Below are 17,514 nucleotides of genomic sequence, written 5' to 3'. Positions count from 1 at the left end.
TTTCTGGCTGTCTCTAGCCAATAAACAAATAAAGATAATAATTTTAAAATTAAGGAAGAGAGAAGTAAAGGAAAAGAAAGAAAGAGTGAGGGTCTGGCACTCACGGAGCGCCTGTGATGTGGAAATGGTCAGTACTCACGGTTCGGCCATGCTGGGGTCGAGAAGGTCTGTCTCCGTGGGTGTTTCGGGCAGGGAGGAGCCGGACTCCTGGATCTGACACAGCTCCTCATCTGTGATGATGTCAAACACAGCGTCATCTGGCGGCTTGCAGCCCGAGTTTGCACCTGGGCCAGAGATGGATGAGGAGAGAGGAAAACACAGTCACCGCCAGGACCGAGGGGAGGGCCTGGGGGAAGCGAGGGAGCTCGGCGTGCAGGACGCTGCGTGCTGACTGCAGAGTCTTCTCCCCTGCCCAGCGGCAGGAGGGGTGACTCTCGGCACATTCTAGGAAGCAGATTTGGGGACTACAGACGAAAATGAAAGAGCAGATTAAGGGGTTTCTCCCAGGCCCCTGTCTGAGGCCCCTTCTGAGACCGTCGACGCTTTGTTGTGCGTCACTGAGTCCTCGCGCCACACGACACAGACACTGCTCACTCCCGCCTCTCTGAGCAGGACTCTGTCTCATCTGCACCCTCACCCCAACCCACTGGAGAGCGGCGAGGACCTCTCTCTGCTCAGGGAGTCACTTCTGATAAGGGACGTGCTCAACTTTGGGGGCTGCTCATATGAAGGGCACTGGGTGGACGCTGCCAGGCCAAGTGGAGAAGTAATGGAGCTGTGAGAAAGAGGTAGGAGAGAAAGAAAGGCAGGCAGGCAGGAAGGGAGAGAGGAGAGAGAGAGAGAGAGAGAGAGAGAGAGAGAGAGAGAGGAGGGGGGTGGAGGAAAAAAGGAACAGGAAATTCCAGAAGTCAACACGTGTGAGCCCAGCACTCCGGCACAATGCCACCTTTGCCATCACTGAAGACTCGCCAGAAGTCAGGCCACTGGGAAGGTTCCCAGGCTACTCAGCCAGCAGGACAGCTCATGTGAGTTACAGGCGCCCAGCTGGCCCAGCTAAGTGGGCACTGGGACAGGCTGTCTCAGAAGGACTGCTCCTCCTCTTGTCTGAAGTCTCTACCACAGAAGGACTGAGATACGATCTGAAAAGGGGTCCAGAGATCGCCTTCTGTTTCACATTCCTGAACCTGCCTCCCCAGTTAACAGAGGGCAGGAAAGGACGGGAAGAGAAAGTGAGGAATAGGGATCCACAGTGACGGCCGTTCGTGAGGAGAAGGTCTAGGCAAGGAGAAAGGCATACCATGTTCATGGATCATAAGACACAGTTACGGGGAGAGAGCAGTTCTCTTCACACCCCACATCTAGAGCGTCAATGCAATTCCAATACCATTCACCAGAATGTTGTTTTTTTAAATATAAATCGACACACAGCTTCTAACTTTTTTGTGGAGAAATAAATATTTGTGGCGCCCCATCATGAATGCCAGGGATCCTGACAAGGTCATCTCCTCTGGACCTGCATTCAGACTTCAAGGAAGCTGGGCAGGAAGGACGAGAATGGGACGATGCATTCTCCCCCCGTTACTGTTACAAATAATTATACTGTCACAATTAATTAATAACACTTCGGCAGTGCCTGGTGGGAATGGAGAGTCAGAAGCACCCCCTCTCCCTTACACAGGGGCATATTTGAAAGTTACATTATGAAAGTGGGGAAGGTGGGTCAACATAGACGGACAAAAGAAGTCATGTTATGACCTGCCCCTCAAAGAAAGAATGCAGAGATTGAGGCCTCCCAGGTACAAGTTGACGTATCGAAACAAAGAAAGATTAATAGTTAAACTTTACCAGATCTAGATGAGCAGTGCCCCACAACTAGGCAAAGATCCGTATACCCCCCATAGAAGATTAATGATGGAAAGAGCCTTCAGCAAAAGTCAAAAACAATTCTAAGTATGACCTCCCCTGATATTAAGAATTGTGCCATTCTTTACAGTAAAAAGGGGAATAACACGTAGCCTGCCAAAGCCACAAGACTATGATGCTTATTGCTACTTCCTTATGAGCTAGATGTTTATGTAACCTGAATGTAACCTGAAAAAGTATAAAAGCTAATGCAGTCTCACTATTAAAATGAGTCCAGATTCACCCTCCATATGAGTGTGGTGTTTTCTGTTCTCCCTTGCACCAACTCCTGACCCAACGAGGAGGTCACCTTCCGAGACCCCTGACTCTCCTGCTGCTCATCCGCTGTGGTGGTCCACTGCAAATATTCTAGATTAGTGAACACTGATTAAAAAATGGAGAGCCTCTCTCGGTTATTTTAAGACTCATAAAACTACTGTCTACACACACACATACACACACAGTTATGAGACAGTGTTCTCTGCATGTTGACCTTGGCAAAAGAAAGGCATACAGATAAATGGAATAGAGAGTTCAGATAGAGACATACATATTTAAGAAAACTAGTTTTCCTGACAAAGGTGCAAAGGCAATTTTATGGGAAAGAGTTGACTTTTCAACCAATGTTCTGTGACAAATGGATGACGAGCAAGCAAACGAAGCAGACCCATAGCTACAGCCTGAAGGATATCTACTTCCCATTTCACTTCTCTCACTCACTCCAAGGCCCACCTGGTCAGACAGAGTAAGGACTATAAAAGCTGGATAAGGGCAAGAGACCGGCACACTTGAGTGATGGCTCTTTAGTCACTACCAGGCCACCCCATCACCCGGGGCCCTAGTCAGGGAGCCCTGGGATTCCCACACAGACATGATGGGCCTAGACCTCTAACAGATCCCTCTCTCCACTGTCACTGCTCATCTCCAGCCTGGGGCTGGGAAGAACACACCTGGTCGAGCACAGGGATCACCACGTGAAAGGTCCTGGGTCCCCTGGTCCCCGCGGGCACAAGGAAGCTTCACCAGTAGTGTAGCCAGTGCTGCAGGTGTCTCTCTTCCTCTCCCTCTCTCTGCCTCCTCCTCCTATCTTTATCCATAATTGTATTAAAAACTTAAACAAATAAATAAATAATGGGACCCAGCCAGCTCTTCCATGGCTTCAAAAGAGCGAGAGGGCCAGTGTTTCTGAAGGAAGGCCGGCTGACCTGGATCCAGACCGAGAGGAGGGACCAGCTGCAGGAGGCCACGGCGACGCTTGAGCAGAGAGGAGACTCCGGCTCGCCCAGGCCGTTTCCGTCTGCCTCCCTGAGGCCACAGAGGGAGCCTGGGCTGCTCTGCCAGGCTGTGCTGAGGGCAGAGTCTCTGTTGCTTTTACTGGTCTAAGTGGAAGGGCAGGAAGGGGAACACACCCTCCACGGGGCCTGGGAGGACTTGGAAGCGTGGCAGAAAATGAAGGAGGTGGTCATCCTGGGACAGAGGGTCAGATACTGGGTGGGAAGCTCGGGGGTCGGGGTCTTCCAAAGTGGGGGCTACTTTCCACCAGGGCCATCAGATAACACTGACTCAGATCAGGAGAAACCGATTCCCTTTCCGATTCCCCTAAGCTCTGAATACACCAAAGTGGACGTCTCAAGCTGGTGGTGACCCAGTCCAGTGTCCTTTAATGCCTACACTTGGGAGATGCTAGCTGAAGCCAGCAGAACGGGCAGTGGAGGGAGGAACAGGTGGGGTGAGCAACGGCGAGAGCCTGACCTTGGCCTCCAGTGGCCTGGGGCCTGGCTTGGGCTGGCGACAGCACCGGGCTGGGCTCTCCCTGGCTCGTGCCTGAGCTGAAGCTGTCCGGGGAGCCGCAGCCTCCCCCAAGCTTCTGGAAGCAGGCTCGGCAGCAGCGCTCCTTCTTGCCGTTGGGCTTGGTCGGGACGTAGTTGTTGCAGCAGTAGTAACAGAAGAAGCGGCCGCATACCCTGGGGACGGAACAAGCATGGACCGTGAGGATGGCACGCTGAGTCTGAGTGCCACCTGCCACCCCCGGCTCTGCCCCTGCAGAGCCCTCGGGCCCTCATCCGAGATTCCTGCAAAGCATCTTGGGAAGCTCGAGGGGAGAGTGGTCTGTTCCCCTTGGTCCCGGGAGGAGAAAGACAGAGAGACACCTGCTCGTTCAAACCCTTGCACGGGCCCTTGTGCTCGGGTAGAAATGTGTGCTCAACCGGGTGCGTCATGCCCGGCCCCCAGCCCGGCCGAGGTTTTTCTGCAGCGGGCTTTCTCTGGGGCCTGAGGAGGGTCTTGAGTCTCTGTGCCCCTCTGGGGAAGCCTCAGGCCTCGCACCGACTGGGCTCAGCACTGTTGCTGGCCTGCTCTCCCTGGAGGCTGACGGAGGACCGCCTCCCTGGAGAGCCTTGTCCGTGAGCTCCCCGAGCTGCACCCACTCTGTGCTGAGCTCGCTGCCCTACCCGGAGCTGAGGGGACCCCCCCCCCGGGCAGGACACCACCCAACACGGCCACTCCACGCGCAGCCCTCTGGCCCCTATGGCAGCCTGCTTTTCCTTAGACGGCCGCAGAACTGAGTCCTGTGTGGGGCCACGGCTCTGGGCCCGGGTCGCCGCTCACCTGCAGTGGTGCCGCCGCACTATCCAGCTGAACTCCCGCTTGCAGTCCAGGCAATGGCTGGCCTCGGGGTCCCCTAGCCCCTTCTCCTCGGCACTGAGCTTCTGCTGGAATTCCAGGGCATCTGACTTTTGCCAGAGGGCATCCTTGTCCCTGGAACAAAACCACATCAGGAAATGAGGAGACAGAACTCAGGACGACAACAGAATCACCCCTGGCTCAATTCTAAAGGCTGATTCCAGACTCCCCGACTCACAGAGGAAAGGCTTATTATTATTATTATTATTATTATTATTTTACTTGGAAAATACAGCCCTGCTCTCGGTCTCCTGTTGCCCCGTGCCAGTCTGAGGGGAGGAGCCTTCCAGCACTCAGGCTTTCATGACACCCCACGGGAAGGCTCTGGAGAGAGCCCATGGCAACTGGAAGGCAGCTGCGGGTATCAGCGAGGGCCACACGCTGCCCAGGAGTCTCAGTGAGAGTCACACCCGCTCAGAGCTGGAGCGGCCAGGCGCTGGCAGAGTGACACCGCGGCCTGTGCGCCGTGACTCCGAGGACCAGCCACGCCTGCTCACACAAACCTTCAGCGTGCTTGGGGCTCTTTATGTTTCTGTGGTGTGTTCACACAGCAAGGACCCACTGAAGATAAAAGATATCCCAGCCTGGGGCCAGGGAGTGACTCACACCTGGTTGAGCGCACATGTTACAATGTGACAGGACCCAGGTTCAAGGCCTGGGTCCCCATCTGCAGGGGGAAAACTGTGCGAGTGGTGAAACAGTGCTGCTGGTATCTTCCTGTCTCTCTTCCTCTCTACCTCCCCCTTCCCTCTTGATTCCTGGATGCCTCTATCCAATAAATAAATAAAAAGAATTTTTAAAAAAAGAAGAGATTTCCCAGCCTGAAAATCTGGGGAAGGATATGAACCACCCCTAGTCCTCACAGAGACGGCAGTCACCTCACAAAGCTAGACTGGGCATAGGGGGAGGTTCCAGAAAAGTCAGGCAGAAAGGTCCGAAGAGGCCTGCCGTCAGAGGGAAGACTGCTCAGAGCCATCCTCCCGGCTGTCACTGGCCGTCTCCTGGCTTTCTGATGTGGGGAGGCTGGGCCCATCCTCCAGTTAGCATCCTGGGGTCACAGCTCAGCTTCTCAAGACTAACACCAGAGCCACCGAGGTCCTGAGAGAAACGGGCTCCATCGAGGGACCCCCAGTCAACCACAAAACCTTCCTCTTTAAATACAGAAGCCAGGACGTGGGACTGACTAGCTGCCCAGGGGTGCCTGGCACGGCCAGGAAGCCTCAGCCTCTGGACCAGCACGGTTCTCCTAGTCCCCTCAGTCTGCCCTCCTCTCTCCAGACACTGGTGATGTGACAGTGTGGCCAAGACCTGGGCTTCCCTCCTCCCCTCAGGAAGGTGCCTGAGCTCAGAGGCCGTTGTTCTGTGCCATGCTTGCAAAGTAATGACTGGTGGGCAGTTCTTTTTAATTTTTTTTTCCTGATAAAGCCAGGTTTACGGGACCCTTCTGGGAAGGAAGGGAGGCTGGAAATCAGAGGAACCGTGAGACTTTTTATTATTTCTTTGCGGGGAGGACGCCCACGCACCTGAGCAGCTCAATCAGGCGCTCCTCCAGGTGCCTCTTGGTCCTGCTGAGGTCGTCCACGTCAGCCTGCATCTTCTGGTCACTCTCCTCCCGCTGGGCCACCTCCCGGCAGAGTCTGTCATGATACTCCTGGATCTGGGCGCTGGCTTTCTCCAGCTCCTTCTGCGTCCTGGAGGAAGGAAGAACAGTGGGTGTGCTTGGTTGAGCCCCCCGTCCAGCTGCCCCGTGCCTCTGGGGGACGCGGGGCTCCCGTGAGGGCCCCGGGGCCGACTCCTGGTACGCGTCCCACCCCGAGGAAGGGTGGTGTCAGGACAGCGCGTGGGCCGCAGGCTGCCGACACCCCAGCACCACAGGGAGAGTGGCCCTGCTCCACCAGCTTCTCAGCCAGGCAGGCGCTCGGTGAGGAGAGTGTGACAGGCCGGGCCCTGGACCGGTGACGTGGGCACAGGAGGGGAGTTGGGCTGAGAAGACAGAGGCGCTGCCTCCTACAGGTGACCGCAGGGCTCTGCGTATGCCTCTGGCGCTCTGCAATGAGCACTGCACTGGGAGCACTTCCAGCTACTCTGGGAGAGGTGTGGCCAGGCGGCCTCGGGCCTCAGCAGCTGTTGGGGTGCCGGTGAGCTCAGAGTCTGCAGAGGAGCCGCCTGGTTGGACCACAGTGTCCCCCCCCCCCCAGCTCTCTGGCTTCCCAAGGACTGAGCCAGAGACTGTGAGGCCCAGGGATGTTCAAACTCCCACTGAGCAGAGAGAGGACTCTGCAGGCCAAGGCATCCATCCCCGCCCTTCCCCAGCGGGCAGCCGGTGGCGGTCGGGAGACCTGACTAGCCAGCGCCTGCGCAGAGGGATGTCATGTCACGGGTGCACACACACACCGAGGCCCAGTCTGAAGTACATGGACTAACTATGCAGCACCAAAGAGATCAAACAACTGCTTGGAATCTTATTATGATTTTTCCCATCTTCCTGGATAGGACAGAGAGAAATGGAGAGAGGAGGGGAAGACAGAGAGGGAAAGGAAAGACAGACACCTGCAGACCTGCTTCACTGCCTGTGAAGCGACTCCCCTGCAGGTGGGGAGTGGGGGGCTCGAACTCGGATCCATGCACAGGTCCTTGCAATAGACTGGCCCTCTCTTGGAGTCTTACAACTAACCACTTTTCTGGCCTTTTGAAAACGCCAGGAGGCCTTCTCTGTTCACAGTGTAATGAGCCAGAACCGGGCTCCAGGCAGTCAGGGCCCTCCGGGGTCTGCACTCAGAAGAGACACGGATCTGATCACTGAGCATCCAGGGAGCTCCGCTGGGTCACTCTCAAGCCGAGGTCCAAGCGGAGGAGGCCCGTGTGAGGAACAGGTGAGGGGTGAGCAGGAAACTCCATGACCAGACGTCACTGGGGGCACACAGCCTCCCCTCGCCTGCTAGGCCTGTTTCGCTCGGGACTGTCTTGGCTCCATTGCCAGACAGCGGGTCGCACTCACACGCAGAGATGGGCCGACGAGCTGGGCGTGTGGAGGCTGGGTGAGGGCGTGGGGGTCACCACAAGGGTCAGACCTTGGGTAAGAAGCCGTGATGGAAGTGCGAGCGCGCTGAGCTCGCACACAGCCCCGGAGTCTGTAGGCAGACCAGCGGGTCCTGACGCCTGTCTCCACTCGCTCACCAAGACCCCCCCTCACCCTGCACCCCAAATCCTGATGCCTCTGGGTCCTGGGGGGGAAGTGAGTGAGAGCTCAAGTCGACTCCCACAATGGGGGGAAATGCACACCGGTTCTGCACTGGTTCACCAAACACAAAGTCAAATCCCAAACTATCTGGATCTCCCTTCTGGCGGTGTTTGGGAAAACAGACCGAGGGCCGAGAGACCTGGCATCTGCGGCTGACCACCACTCACATACTGCCGGCTGGGGAAATGGAATGGCCCGGCCCCTCCCAACCTCACTTCCCTCGTCTGCAAAGCAGGTGTAGATCACAACGGCCCCCTCGAGGGCTGTCGGAAGAGTCCAACAGGCCAATAGTGGCCGAGTGTTTAAGTGCCGCCGCATCACTGGGTGTAGCTGGGGCTCCCTGCCGCCCTCAGCAAGGCCTGGAGTGAGGAGCGGAAAGCCAGCCGGCCAGGGACAAGCAAAGGCTGAGGCCGTCCGTCTGCTCCCGCTGCCCGTCTGGCCTGTGTCCGGCACGAGACCTGAGCCTGCGGCTTTTCTGGCCAGAGGACTTAAGCCTGGTATGAGCGGCCGACTCTGAGTGATGGTGCAGCCCCCGCCTGCCCCCAGCAGCATGGCGGCCTGTCACTCACCTGTCCAGGTGTGCGCGCAGGGCAGCTTCCTCCTCATCCTTCCTCAGCATGGTGGCCTGGCACTCGGCAAGGCGGCTGTTGGCGCCGCTCAGCTCCTCCCCCATCTCTGCCCGGGTGGCCTGGCACAGGAGGACACTCAGCTCACAGGGAGGCCACGGGAGATGCCGGGCAGGGAAGGGCCTGGCGGTGTCACGCTCCACCTCAACGGGAAGGGCTCCTGTCTGTCTAACTCCAAGGGGCCGAATGCTCATTGCCCACTTCTCTGTAAGCACGTCCTTTGAGCGTCGGGTGTGGCTAGCCGTGGTGGGCATGGACCTCAAGCTTCATTCTCTTCAGGGTGGGGGTGGATGTGGGGTGGCGGGGAGCAGGCCTCCTTCTACAAAGTCACCACCCTGAACACCTAGTTTCAGCACCCCTCCCTGCACCCAGTGATTAGCTCAGAAGCTGTGATTTACACAGTGCCTGCTGAGATGGCCAGGAGGGATGGCTTCTTTCCTTCCCAGAAGACACTGGGGCTGGGTGAGAAGCTCACTGGGCAGCTCCAGCCAGCTGGCCAAGGAGCAGAAGTCAAACAGCCTCAGGTGTCTCAGGTAGTGATGTCTGTCCCTGCAGGGAGTCCAAGACTTAAATGGCCCAGAGGAGACCCGACTAGATCCCCTTTCCCTGACAGATGCCCACCCAGGTAGAACTGCCCCGTGTCCTCTTTCAGGGGTCCTGGGGGCTGGAAAGGGCTCACAGAAGCCCACCTGCTCGGGGGGGTCACGGTGGCCGGCCTACCTCCAGCTTCCCCACGGCCTCCTTGGCGGCCTGCAGCTGCTGGCCTTGCTCCTCGAGCTGGGCCCTGAGGCTCCTGGACTCTTCGCTGGTGGTCTGGAGAAGGTGAGAAACAGACTGGAGAAGCGGGTCCCTCATCCTAAGATGCTGCCAGTCCCAGGCCCCCAACGAGCAAGGACCAGCCACCTCTCTCCTCCCCCTCGCCCCCACACTCAGGAAGCTCGGGGCTTCACTGGTGATAACACCCCTCAGGCTTCCTCAGAGACTGGCCGGATGTTATCAGTCTGTCACTCCTTGGAGTGGCCCAGGCCGGGAGGGGCCTCTGTGGAGATGCAGTGGCTGCCCGAGAGAGGAGATGGCGGAGGACCTGAGGCATGTCCCAGGGTGCACGGCGGCAGCCAAGGCCCATGCCATCTCTGACTGACGGGCTACCCAGCCCTGTTGGTGCGGCACCAGAGACGCACGCTGGCCGCTGTCCTGCGAGCTTGTCTGCTCAAAGGGTTTTGTGAAGACTCATCTCTCCATTTTTTTAGAGGGTTGATTATTCTATTTAGATGGGGGTGGGGGGGGATTCACAGTCTCACCTCACATCTGCTCTGGCACCAACACACATGTACAGAAAAGCCAGAGCACTACGCTGGGACACGGCGCAGGGGATCATACTGGGGGCCTCAAGCATGCAAGTCCAGTGCTCTACCAGCTGAGCCACCACCCTCCCTCCGCCACTGTGAAAAACAGTCCAGTCAGTTCCTGCCGTCTGTCTCTGTGATCAGGCCACCATTCAAGGGAGCAGCGGATGCAGAGACAGAAGGCGAGGCAGTTTAGTGACTGCTGGGACTGGCTGCAGTCCACAGTCACGGTTAGTCTCAGACACACTCGCCCAGAGGGGCTGGACCGGCACAGGGACAAAGACCAGGAAAGCCACAGAGAGGCACCCACCCCTTCGGGAGACGCCCTGGCCGCCAGCTCTTGCTGGCCACGCCATGTGGAGAAGGAAGTCACAGCCCTGAAGACCCGGCACTACCACAGGAGGCCCCAGATGCATCTGACATCCTTTGAGTGTTGGCTACCAACAAACCAGACCCAAACAGAAAGTCTGTATGTGGCCCGGACTTGTCTGTGAGGGTCTTGGGGTTTAGACTCTGGGCTAGGCTTCGCCCCCAACACTGTCCCCCATGTTCACACATGGTGGAGGACTCTCTGGGCCATGGCCAGAAGGCAGGGGCGTAGCTGTCGGGCCCCCGTGTGTCATGTGGGAAGAGGTGTACTTGTAGCAGGCCACTGGGCCCACTGCGGGCACCGTGCTGATGCTTTGGCCACACAGCACCCAGCTGTCTGGGCTGACACCCCGAGACAGACAGGCTCCCCTAAGGCCCGACACCCATACAGCCTGACACCCCAGGTTGGATCCTCATACCTGGGACAGGTGCCCTGCAGGCCCTACGTCACAGGACACCTCTGCATACCTGGTCCAGGAAAGCCCCTCACACCCGGGACAGCCCCCCCAACCCTGACACCCTGGGACAGACCCTCACAAGCCCCCAAACTCCAAGATGGACCCCACTGACTCACACACACAGGGACAGACCCTCACACAGCCCCAAACTCCAGGATGAACCCCACTGACACCCACACCCAGGGACAGACCCTCACACCCAGGACGGGGCCCCCACAGACCCGACACCCCAAGATAGCCCCTCGACAGCCCCCCGCAGCTGTCCCATCTTGGCACGGACCACCCGCCAGGGTTACCTTGAGTCTGTTCTGGTAGTCCATGATCTCGGTGCTGAGCTGGAACCTGAGTGTGTCGAGCTCGTGGCGTGCAGCCTCCTGGAGGCTCTGGGCCTCCTGCTCTGCCTGCGCCAGCTGGGCCTGCAGGCCGGGGAGGGAGCCGGCGGCCGCCTCGGCCACCCCAAGCTTCTCTTGCAGGCTCTCCTGCTCGCTCCGCAGCCCTGCCAGCTGGAGTTCCAGGGCCTCGCGCTCCCTGGAGGCTGCCTCCTGGGTGTCCCTGAGCTCCTGCAGGGTGCAGGCCAGCACCCCTTCCACCCGCCTTTTCTCTGCCGTCAGGGCGCAGACCTGGATGCCCAGCTCAGCCGTGTCCGTGTTGGCCCGGTGCAGCTGCTCCTGCAGCTCGGCCTGCCCTGCCTGCGCTTCCTGGGAGCTGCACTTCGCCTCCGACAGCAGCTCCTGCAGGGCCCGGAGCTGCTCCTCCCGCTGCTGGGCCTCCTCGTCCCCCTCCTCCCGCAGCGCCCTCTCGCACCCTGAGCACTGCAGCAGCTCCTGGACGTGGGCCCTGTTGAGGGCTTCGTTCTGCTCCTGCAGCTGCTGCACGAGGATCCTGTGGTCCCTCAGCGCGGCCTCCGCCACGCTCAGCCGGCTCTGCGCCTTCTCCTGCTCGCTCAGGGCGGCCTGCAGCCTGGTCTGGAGGTCAGCCGCCTTGGCCTGCAGTCGCCGAGCCTCCTCCTGGTGGACCTCCGTCTGTGCCTGCGACCGGGCCAGCTGGGCGGTGAGCTCTGCGGGCAAGCCACCTTCCGGGGGCCCTTTTTCGGCCACGAGGGCCTCGATCTGCTGGGCCTGCTGGCAGCACTGGCTCCGCAGAGCCCTGACCTCCTCTTCCAGGGCTCCCGCGAGCTGCCGGCTCTGCTCCTCCCGCTCCCGCAGCTGCCGGCACTCGGCCTCCCTCTCGGCCGCCTGGGCCCGCATGGTCTCCTTGGCCTTCCTCACGGCCAGGAGGCTCACCTCCATCTGCTCGCCCATGAGCCGGATGCCGGCCTGCTCCGACTGCAGGGCGGCCAGGGAGCCCTGGATGGTGGCCTCCCGCTGCTGCAGGGCCTGGTACTCGGCCTGCAGCGCCTGCAGCTTGCCTTCCAGGAGCTGGTTGCGCTCCAGCACGGCCTGCAGCTCCTGCTCCTGCTCCCGCTTGGCCTCCTGCAGCCGCTCCTCCTGGTGGCTCCCTGGAGCCTCCTCCGGCCTCCCCTGCAGAGTGGGGGTGGGGGGGCCGAGGGCCTCGCTGGGCTGCGCCGCGAGCCGCTGCAGGGCCCCCACCCGCTCGCTGAGGCGGTCCCTGTCCTGGGTCAGCTGCTTCTTCTGCTCCTCCAGGTCGCTCACGTGCTGGCTCACCTGCGCCAGCTGCGTCTCCAGGAGCCGTAGCTGGCGGCCCAGGGACCGGGCCTCCTGCTCCAGCAGCCCCTTCTCTTCCTGCTGCAGCTGTCCCGCCCGCCTCGCCTCCTCCAGCTCTGCCTCCAGGTCCCCCACTCGGGCCCGCGACTCCTGGAGCTGGAGCAGCAGCTGGGCAGCCTCCTGCCCTTTCCCGGCTGGCTCTTCCCGGACTGGAGCCATCTCCTGCACCGGGGCCTCCAGGCGGGCCCGGGCCTCTTCCTGCAGCTGCGGCTCCAGCTGGGCGCTCTGCTGCCTGTTTTGCTCTGGGCCTCTGGTGCTTTCTCCTTCCAGATTCTGGAGCTTCTCCCCCAGCTCCTGGGTTCCCGGGGCCGAGCTGCTGGGAACCTGCTCTTGTTGCCCCTCTGTGTCCGGGGCCATGTCTGCCTTCGGTGCGGCCACCCCGGGTGGATCTGCGGCCTCATCTGCTTTCTGTGTGGCTGCCCCGGGTGGATCTGCGCCCTCGTCTGCCTTCTGTGCGGCCGCCCTGGGCGTATCTGGGGCCGCAGACGAATGCTGGCTCTTCCTGCCCAGCGAGTCCTGCGTGGCCTCGAGCTCCTGGGCCAGGGGCTGTAGCAGGGACTCGAGCCGCCGCAGGGCTGACTGGCAGTCGCCCTCCTTCCCTGGGGCGCCCAGCTCCAAGGCCTGCAGGCACGTCTGCAGCTCCCCCACGGCGTCCCGCGTGGCCTGGGTGAGCTCCCTCTGCTTCTGGAGCCCGGCCATCAGCCTGGCGCTGGCCTCGGCGGCCACGCGGCCCCTCTCCTTCTCCGCCCGGAGCTGCTCTTCCCTGGAGCCCACAGCTTCCCGCAGCTCCTGGTTCTCTCTCTCCAGCTGCTGCAGCTGGTCCTGCAGCTGCTTCTCTCGCAGCTCCAGCTGGTCCAGCTCCGCTCGCATCTCGTCAGCACCCTCCGGTGCCTCGCTGGTGAGAGGGCTGCTCAGGTCTAAGCTGGAGTCCATCTCCTGGGTCTGGGGAGGGAAACAAAGCACACATGGCTTGGGGCTAAGACTACACAGCTACTGGGGAAACGCTGGAGTTGGATGAGGACAGAAGATAAAATGACGGTGACCACACGCCTATGGTTAATTTATCGAGCTCCTCAGAGGACTAGAACCCCTTCGCTCAGGGCCTCTGCGAGAGGAAATGGGCTTGCCCTGAACATGACACCGCACTCCCACACGGGCTCTGCCATGACTGACAACGTCTATCTCTTCAGTTCCAGCGACACCGATTCAGATCCAAACTACTGCTGACTCGTTGCGCTGGCCCCAAACTTCTGTTATGATGAAACCAGAAACAGGGGGAAAGGTAAGCTCTTTTCTGCCCTTTTTATAAAAAGTACTGATTTTATTCTGAGAAGGGCTGTGGGGGCGAGAGGGGTCAGCAACACTCTCTGGGATGTTCTCTGGCTGAGTTCTACCCCTCGTGCTTCCTGAAGGGACCATTTTCAGTTTGGTTTGTTGCCTAGTACTACTACACACAGCTCTAAAACATTTATCTATCAACAAAAGAAAACAAACACCCCCCCCAACTGTCTTTCTAACATTTATTAAGCATTTGCTTCTGCCCAGCCCTGAAGCACTGACCATGTGTCTCTCTGTGCAAACTCCAGAACCCTCTCACAAGCTGGGCTGACTTCTATGGTTCTCGTTTTTTGGGGAAAGAAATACTGAAGCTTCAAGTTCATGTAGCTGAGTAGAAACAGGATTTGACCACAGCGCAAAGCTGCTTTATCCAAAATATTCTTTTTTTTTTTTTTTTGCTTCCAGGGTTATTGCTGGGGCTCGGTGCCTGCACCATGAATCCACTGCTCCTGAAGGCCATTTTCCCCCCTTTTGTTGCCCTTGTTGTTATTATTATTGTTGTTCATTGTTGGATAGGACAGAGAGAAATGGAGAGAGGAGGGGAAGACAGAGAGGGGGAGAGAAAGACAGACACCTGCAGACCTGCTTCACCGCCTGTGAAGCGACTCCCCTGCAGGTGGGGAGCCGGGGGCTCGAACCGGGACCCTTACGCCGGTCCTTGCACTTTGTGCCACGTGCGCTTAACCCGCCGCACTACCGCCCGACTCCCTATCCAAAATATTCTTTCAAAGCTTTTGAAGGAATTTTTCCCAAAAGAGATTTATTTATTAATGAGAAATAAAATGGTGGTGGAGGCGGGAGAGGGAAAGAGGATACGGAGAGAAAAGAGCATCATTTTGGCATGTGCCACGCAGGGAGTCAGTCACTCAGCACCTCATGCTGACGCCTTCAGCTTTCTAGCCACTGCACCACTTCCTGGGGTGCACAGTTTGATTCAAAAATATATACATTTTTGCATTATCTTTATTTAATGGATAGAGACAGCCAGAAATTGAGAGGGGGGTGTGTTAGAGAGGGAGAGAGACAGAGAGACCCCTGCAACTCTACTTTACCACTCACAAAGCTTCCCCCCTGCAGGTAGGGACCGGGGGCTCGAACCTGGTTCCTTGTGCACTGTAGCCTGTGCGCTCCACCAGGTGCGCCACCACCCAGCTCCCCAGTGTTTAATTTTCAAGAAGGCCTACATCCCATTTGGTGGCTATAACCCCTGGATTCTCCTTGCTTGGAGCCAGGCCCTGGCCCTGGCTGGTGCTGCAGCGAGGACGTACCCAGGCTTCTGGCCTTGCCTGCAGGAAGCTGCTCATCAAGCTGCTCAGGCTGGAGCTCCGGCTGGGGGGCTTCCACAGGCAGGTAGGAGAGCCAGGGCTCAGCGTCCTCCTGCGGGCACAGGAAAGACGGGGCTGGGTCAGGAGCTGCACGGGCCACCTGCAGGGGGACCTTCCTGCCAGTCCTCCCAGACTGGGCGGGGCATTAAAGCCCAGCGTCTCTACGCAAGAGAAGGCTTATGCTTATGCTTCTCCATGGCAGCTGGGCCCTGATGCTGCTGTTCATTCAGACAGGTTCCCGCTGAAGGAAAGCTGGGCTGGGGATGATACTCCTCCAAGTGTGGTCTGAACTCACCTCGAGCCCACTGTGCCTGTGACAGTCGACCTGGTCAGTAAGGCACAGGGAACACTGAGGCTTCAGGCCAGCTGGTCCCTTGCACTACCCACAGTCGTGCGGCTGGAAGACGCGGCTGCACTGGACAGGGCAGACACTGGCCGATGCTCAGAGGTTTAACTTGGCAGCACTCAGCTAGACGGTGGTCAGTGTGTGTGTGCGTGTGTGTGTCTGTAGGGTAACAGAACTGTGGTGATGGGTGTGGTGTAAACTGCAAACTTACACTAACGATTTTTTAAAATTTATTTATTTATTCCCTTTTGTTGCCCTTGCTGTTTTATTGTTGTAGTGATTATTGATGTCACTGGTGTTGGACAGGACAGAGAGAAATGGAGAGAGGAGGGGAAGACAGAGAGGGGGAGAGAAAGATAGACACCTGCAGACCTGCTTCACCACCTGTGAAGCGACTCCCCTGCAGCTGGGGAGCTGGGGGCTCGAACCGGGATCCTTACGCCAGTCCCTGCACTTGGCGCCATGTGCGCTTAACCCGCTGTGCTACCGCCCGACTCCCGTTTTTGTTTCTTTTTTAAATGCAGAAACTTCTCCTCCACCAGTCTGCCTGTTGGTTTCACCCCCTCTCTAACTCCACAGGAATACATATGGTCAAATGTCCACACCAACAAACCCTTCAAAATATCTTTGAAACTCTGGAGGTCTGCACCCATGGCAGCGCTGACTCACGCGGGCTAGCCCAAGATGTGGGCGCTAGTCATGCTTCAGCAAAGTCCATGACCGAGCAAGGCTGCGGTGCTCTGCGCGGTTTGCTGAGTGAGCAATGGCTTCGACTTATCTTCAGGACTCAATGTCTCTTTCCCTTGTCTTTGTTTTTTGGAGGGGCTCGGTGCCAGCACTAAGAATTCATAGCTCCCGGCAGCTACCCCTCCACACCCCCTTTTAAAAAATTTTGTTTGACGGGACAGAGAAATTAAGAGAGGACAGGGAGATACAGGGTGAGAGAAAAAAAGACAGCCACCGGTCTGCAGCTGGAGAGTGGGGGCTCCAACGGGGCTCCTTGCACATGGGAACCTGTGTGTCCCCACGTGGCCATGGCCCAGCCCCCTTTCTCATCTTTACCAGCAAGCAGTTCTTCAAAGTACCTGGCAAAGGTGGGCCAGGCAGCATCCAAGTCGTAGCCCCGTGAGGCCAGGTCAAACTGGACGTCGGTCAGCTCGTAGAGTTGGCCCACAATGTCAGAGCTCATCCTGGGCTTCAGAAAGGGGCTTCTCTCATAGTACCAGTCACTACAGGGAAACACAGAAAGGTGACAGAGGGACAAGTGATGAAGAGAAGGAAAGGACACAGTGACTAGACCTCCCAGCACACCATCAAATTCTAACTGGGGCTACTAAATTTCCCCCCCCCACACACACACACTTCAGAGGCATACAACTCTATACACACACACACACTTCAGAGGCATACAACTCTACACACACACACACTTCAGAGGCATACAACTCTCCACACACACACACACACACACACACACACACACACACACACACACTTCAGAGGCATACAACTCTCTAAGAAGCCTGGACTCTGTCAAGAATACTGCGACAAACTAGGTGCTGATCCGTTTACTATTTAAATGACATCTATGTTCCCCAAATGTTGAGAGCGCCAATCTCAATTTCTAGCCAGGAAATGACAAGAAGGGCCAGGGAACTAGTGCTTTCTTTTTGAAAAATAACCCCATTCTCTGTCTCTTCTGGAGAAACTGATACAGGAAATTAAGCTTCTTGCTGCTTTCTGTCCAGACACTAATCTAAGAGTCAAGGAGAAAAACACGCAGTGCGCCACATCAAGATTTAACACGGAGCTCTCCGGCTCATGTCTGTGAAAGTGACAATTTGACCTTTAGAATAAAACGATCTTCAAATCAAATGTGCCAAAGGGTGGGGGAGATAACATGATGATTATACCAAAAAATTTCATGCTGAGGCCCCAAGTTCAATCCTCACACCCCCACAAACTAGAGCTGAGCAAGGCTCCGGTAAAAACCAAAACCAAAAAAACAGGTCCCGGGCAGGGGGGAGGCAGCATAAAGGTTACGCAGAGAGACTCTCATGCCTGAGACTCCAGAGTCCCAGGTTCAGTCTCTGCACCAGCATAAACCAGAGCTGAGCAGTGCTCTTTGGTAAAAATAAATAAAGAAAGAAAATAATT

At 57.7% G+C, this 17,514-nt stretch overlaps 1 protein-coding gene across 1 annotated transcript in view; it reads right to left on the bottom strand.

Moving 5' to 3' along the window:
• FYCO1 (FYVE and coiled-coil domain autophagy adaptor 1) overlaps positions 1-17,514 on the bottom strand; it is a 56,179-nt gene that overhangs the window by 23,540 nt on the left and 15,125 nt on the right. The window contains exons 5-13 of the mRNA XM_060204878.1: positions 16,443-16,586; positions 14,973-15,063; positions 10,921-13,290; positions 9,172-9,264; positions 8,395-8,513; positions 6,108-6,275; positions 4,510-4,659; positions 3,655-3,866; positions 140-284 (exon numbers count right to left, since the gene is read on the bottom strand). Coding sequence (XP_060060861.1) covers positions 140-284; positions 3,655-3,866; positions 4,510-4,659; positions 6,108-6,275; positions 8,395-8,513; positions 9,172-9,264; positions 10,921-13,290; positions 14,973-15,063; positions 16,443-16,586 — 3,492 coding nt within the window. The remainder of the gene's footprint in view (positions 1-139; positions 285-3,654; positions 3,867-4,509; positions 4,660-6,107; positions 6,276-8,394; positions 8,514-9,171; positions 9,265-10,920; positions 13,291-14,972; positions 15,064-16,442; positions 16,587-17,514) is intronic.

Source organism: Erinaceus europaeus, chromosome 12, assembly GCF_950295315.1.
Source record: "Erinaceus europaeus chromosome 12, mEriEur2.1, whole genome shotgun sequence".
Classification (NCBI taxonomy): domain Eukaryota; kingdom Metazoa; phylum Chordata; class Mammalia; order Eulipotyphla; family Erinaceidae; genus Erinaceus; species Erinaceus europaeus.
This window is presented reverse-complemented; position numbering and strand designations above follow the sequence as displayed.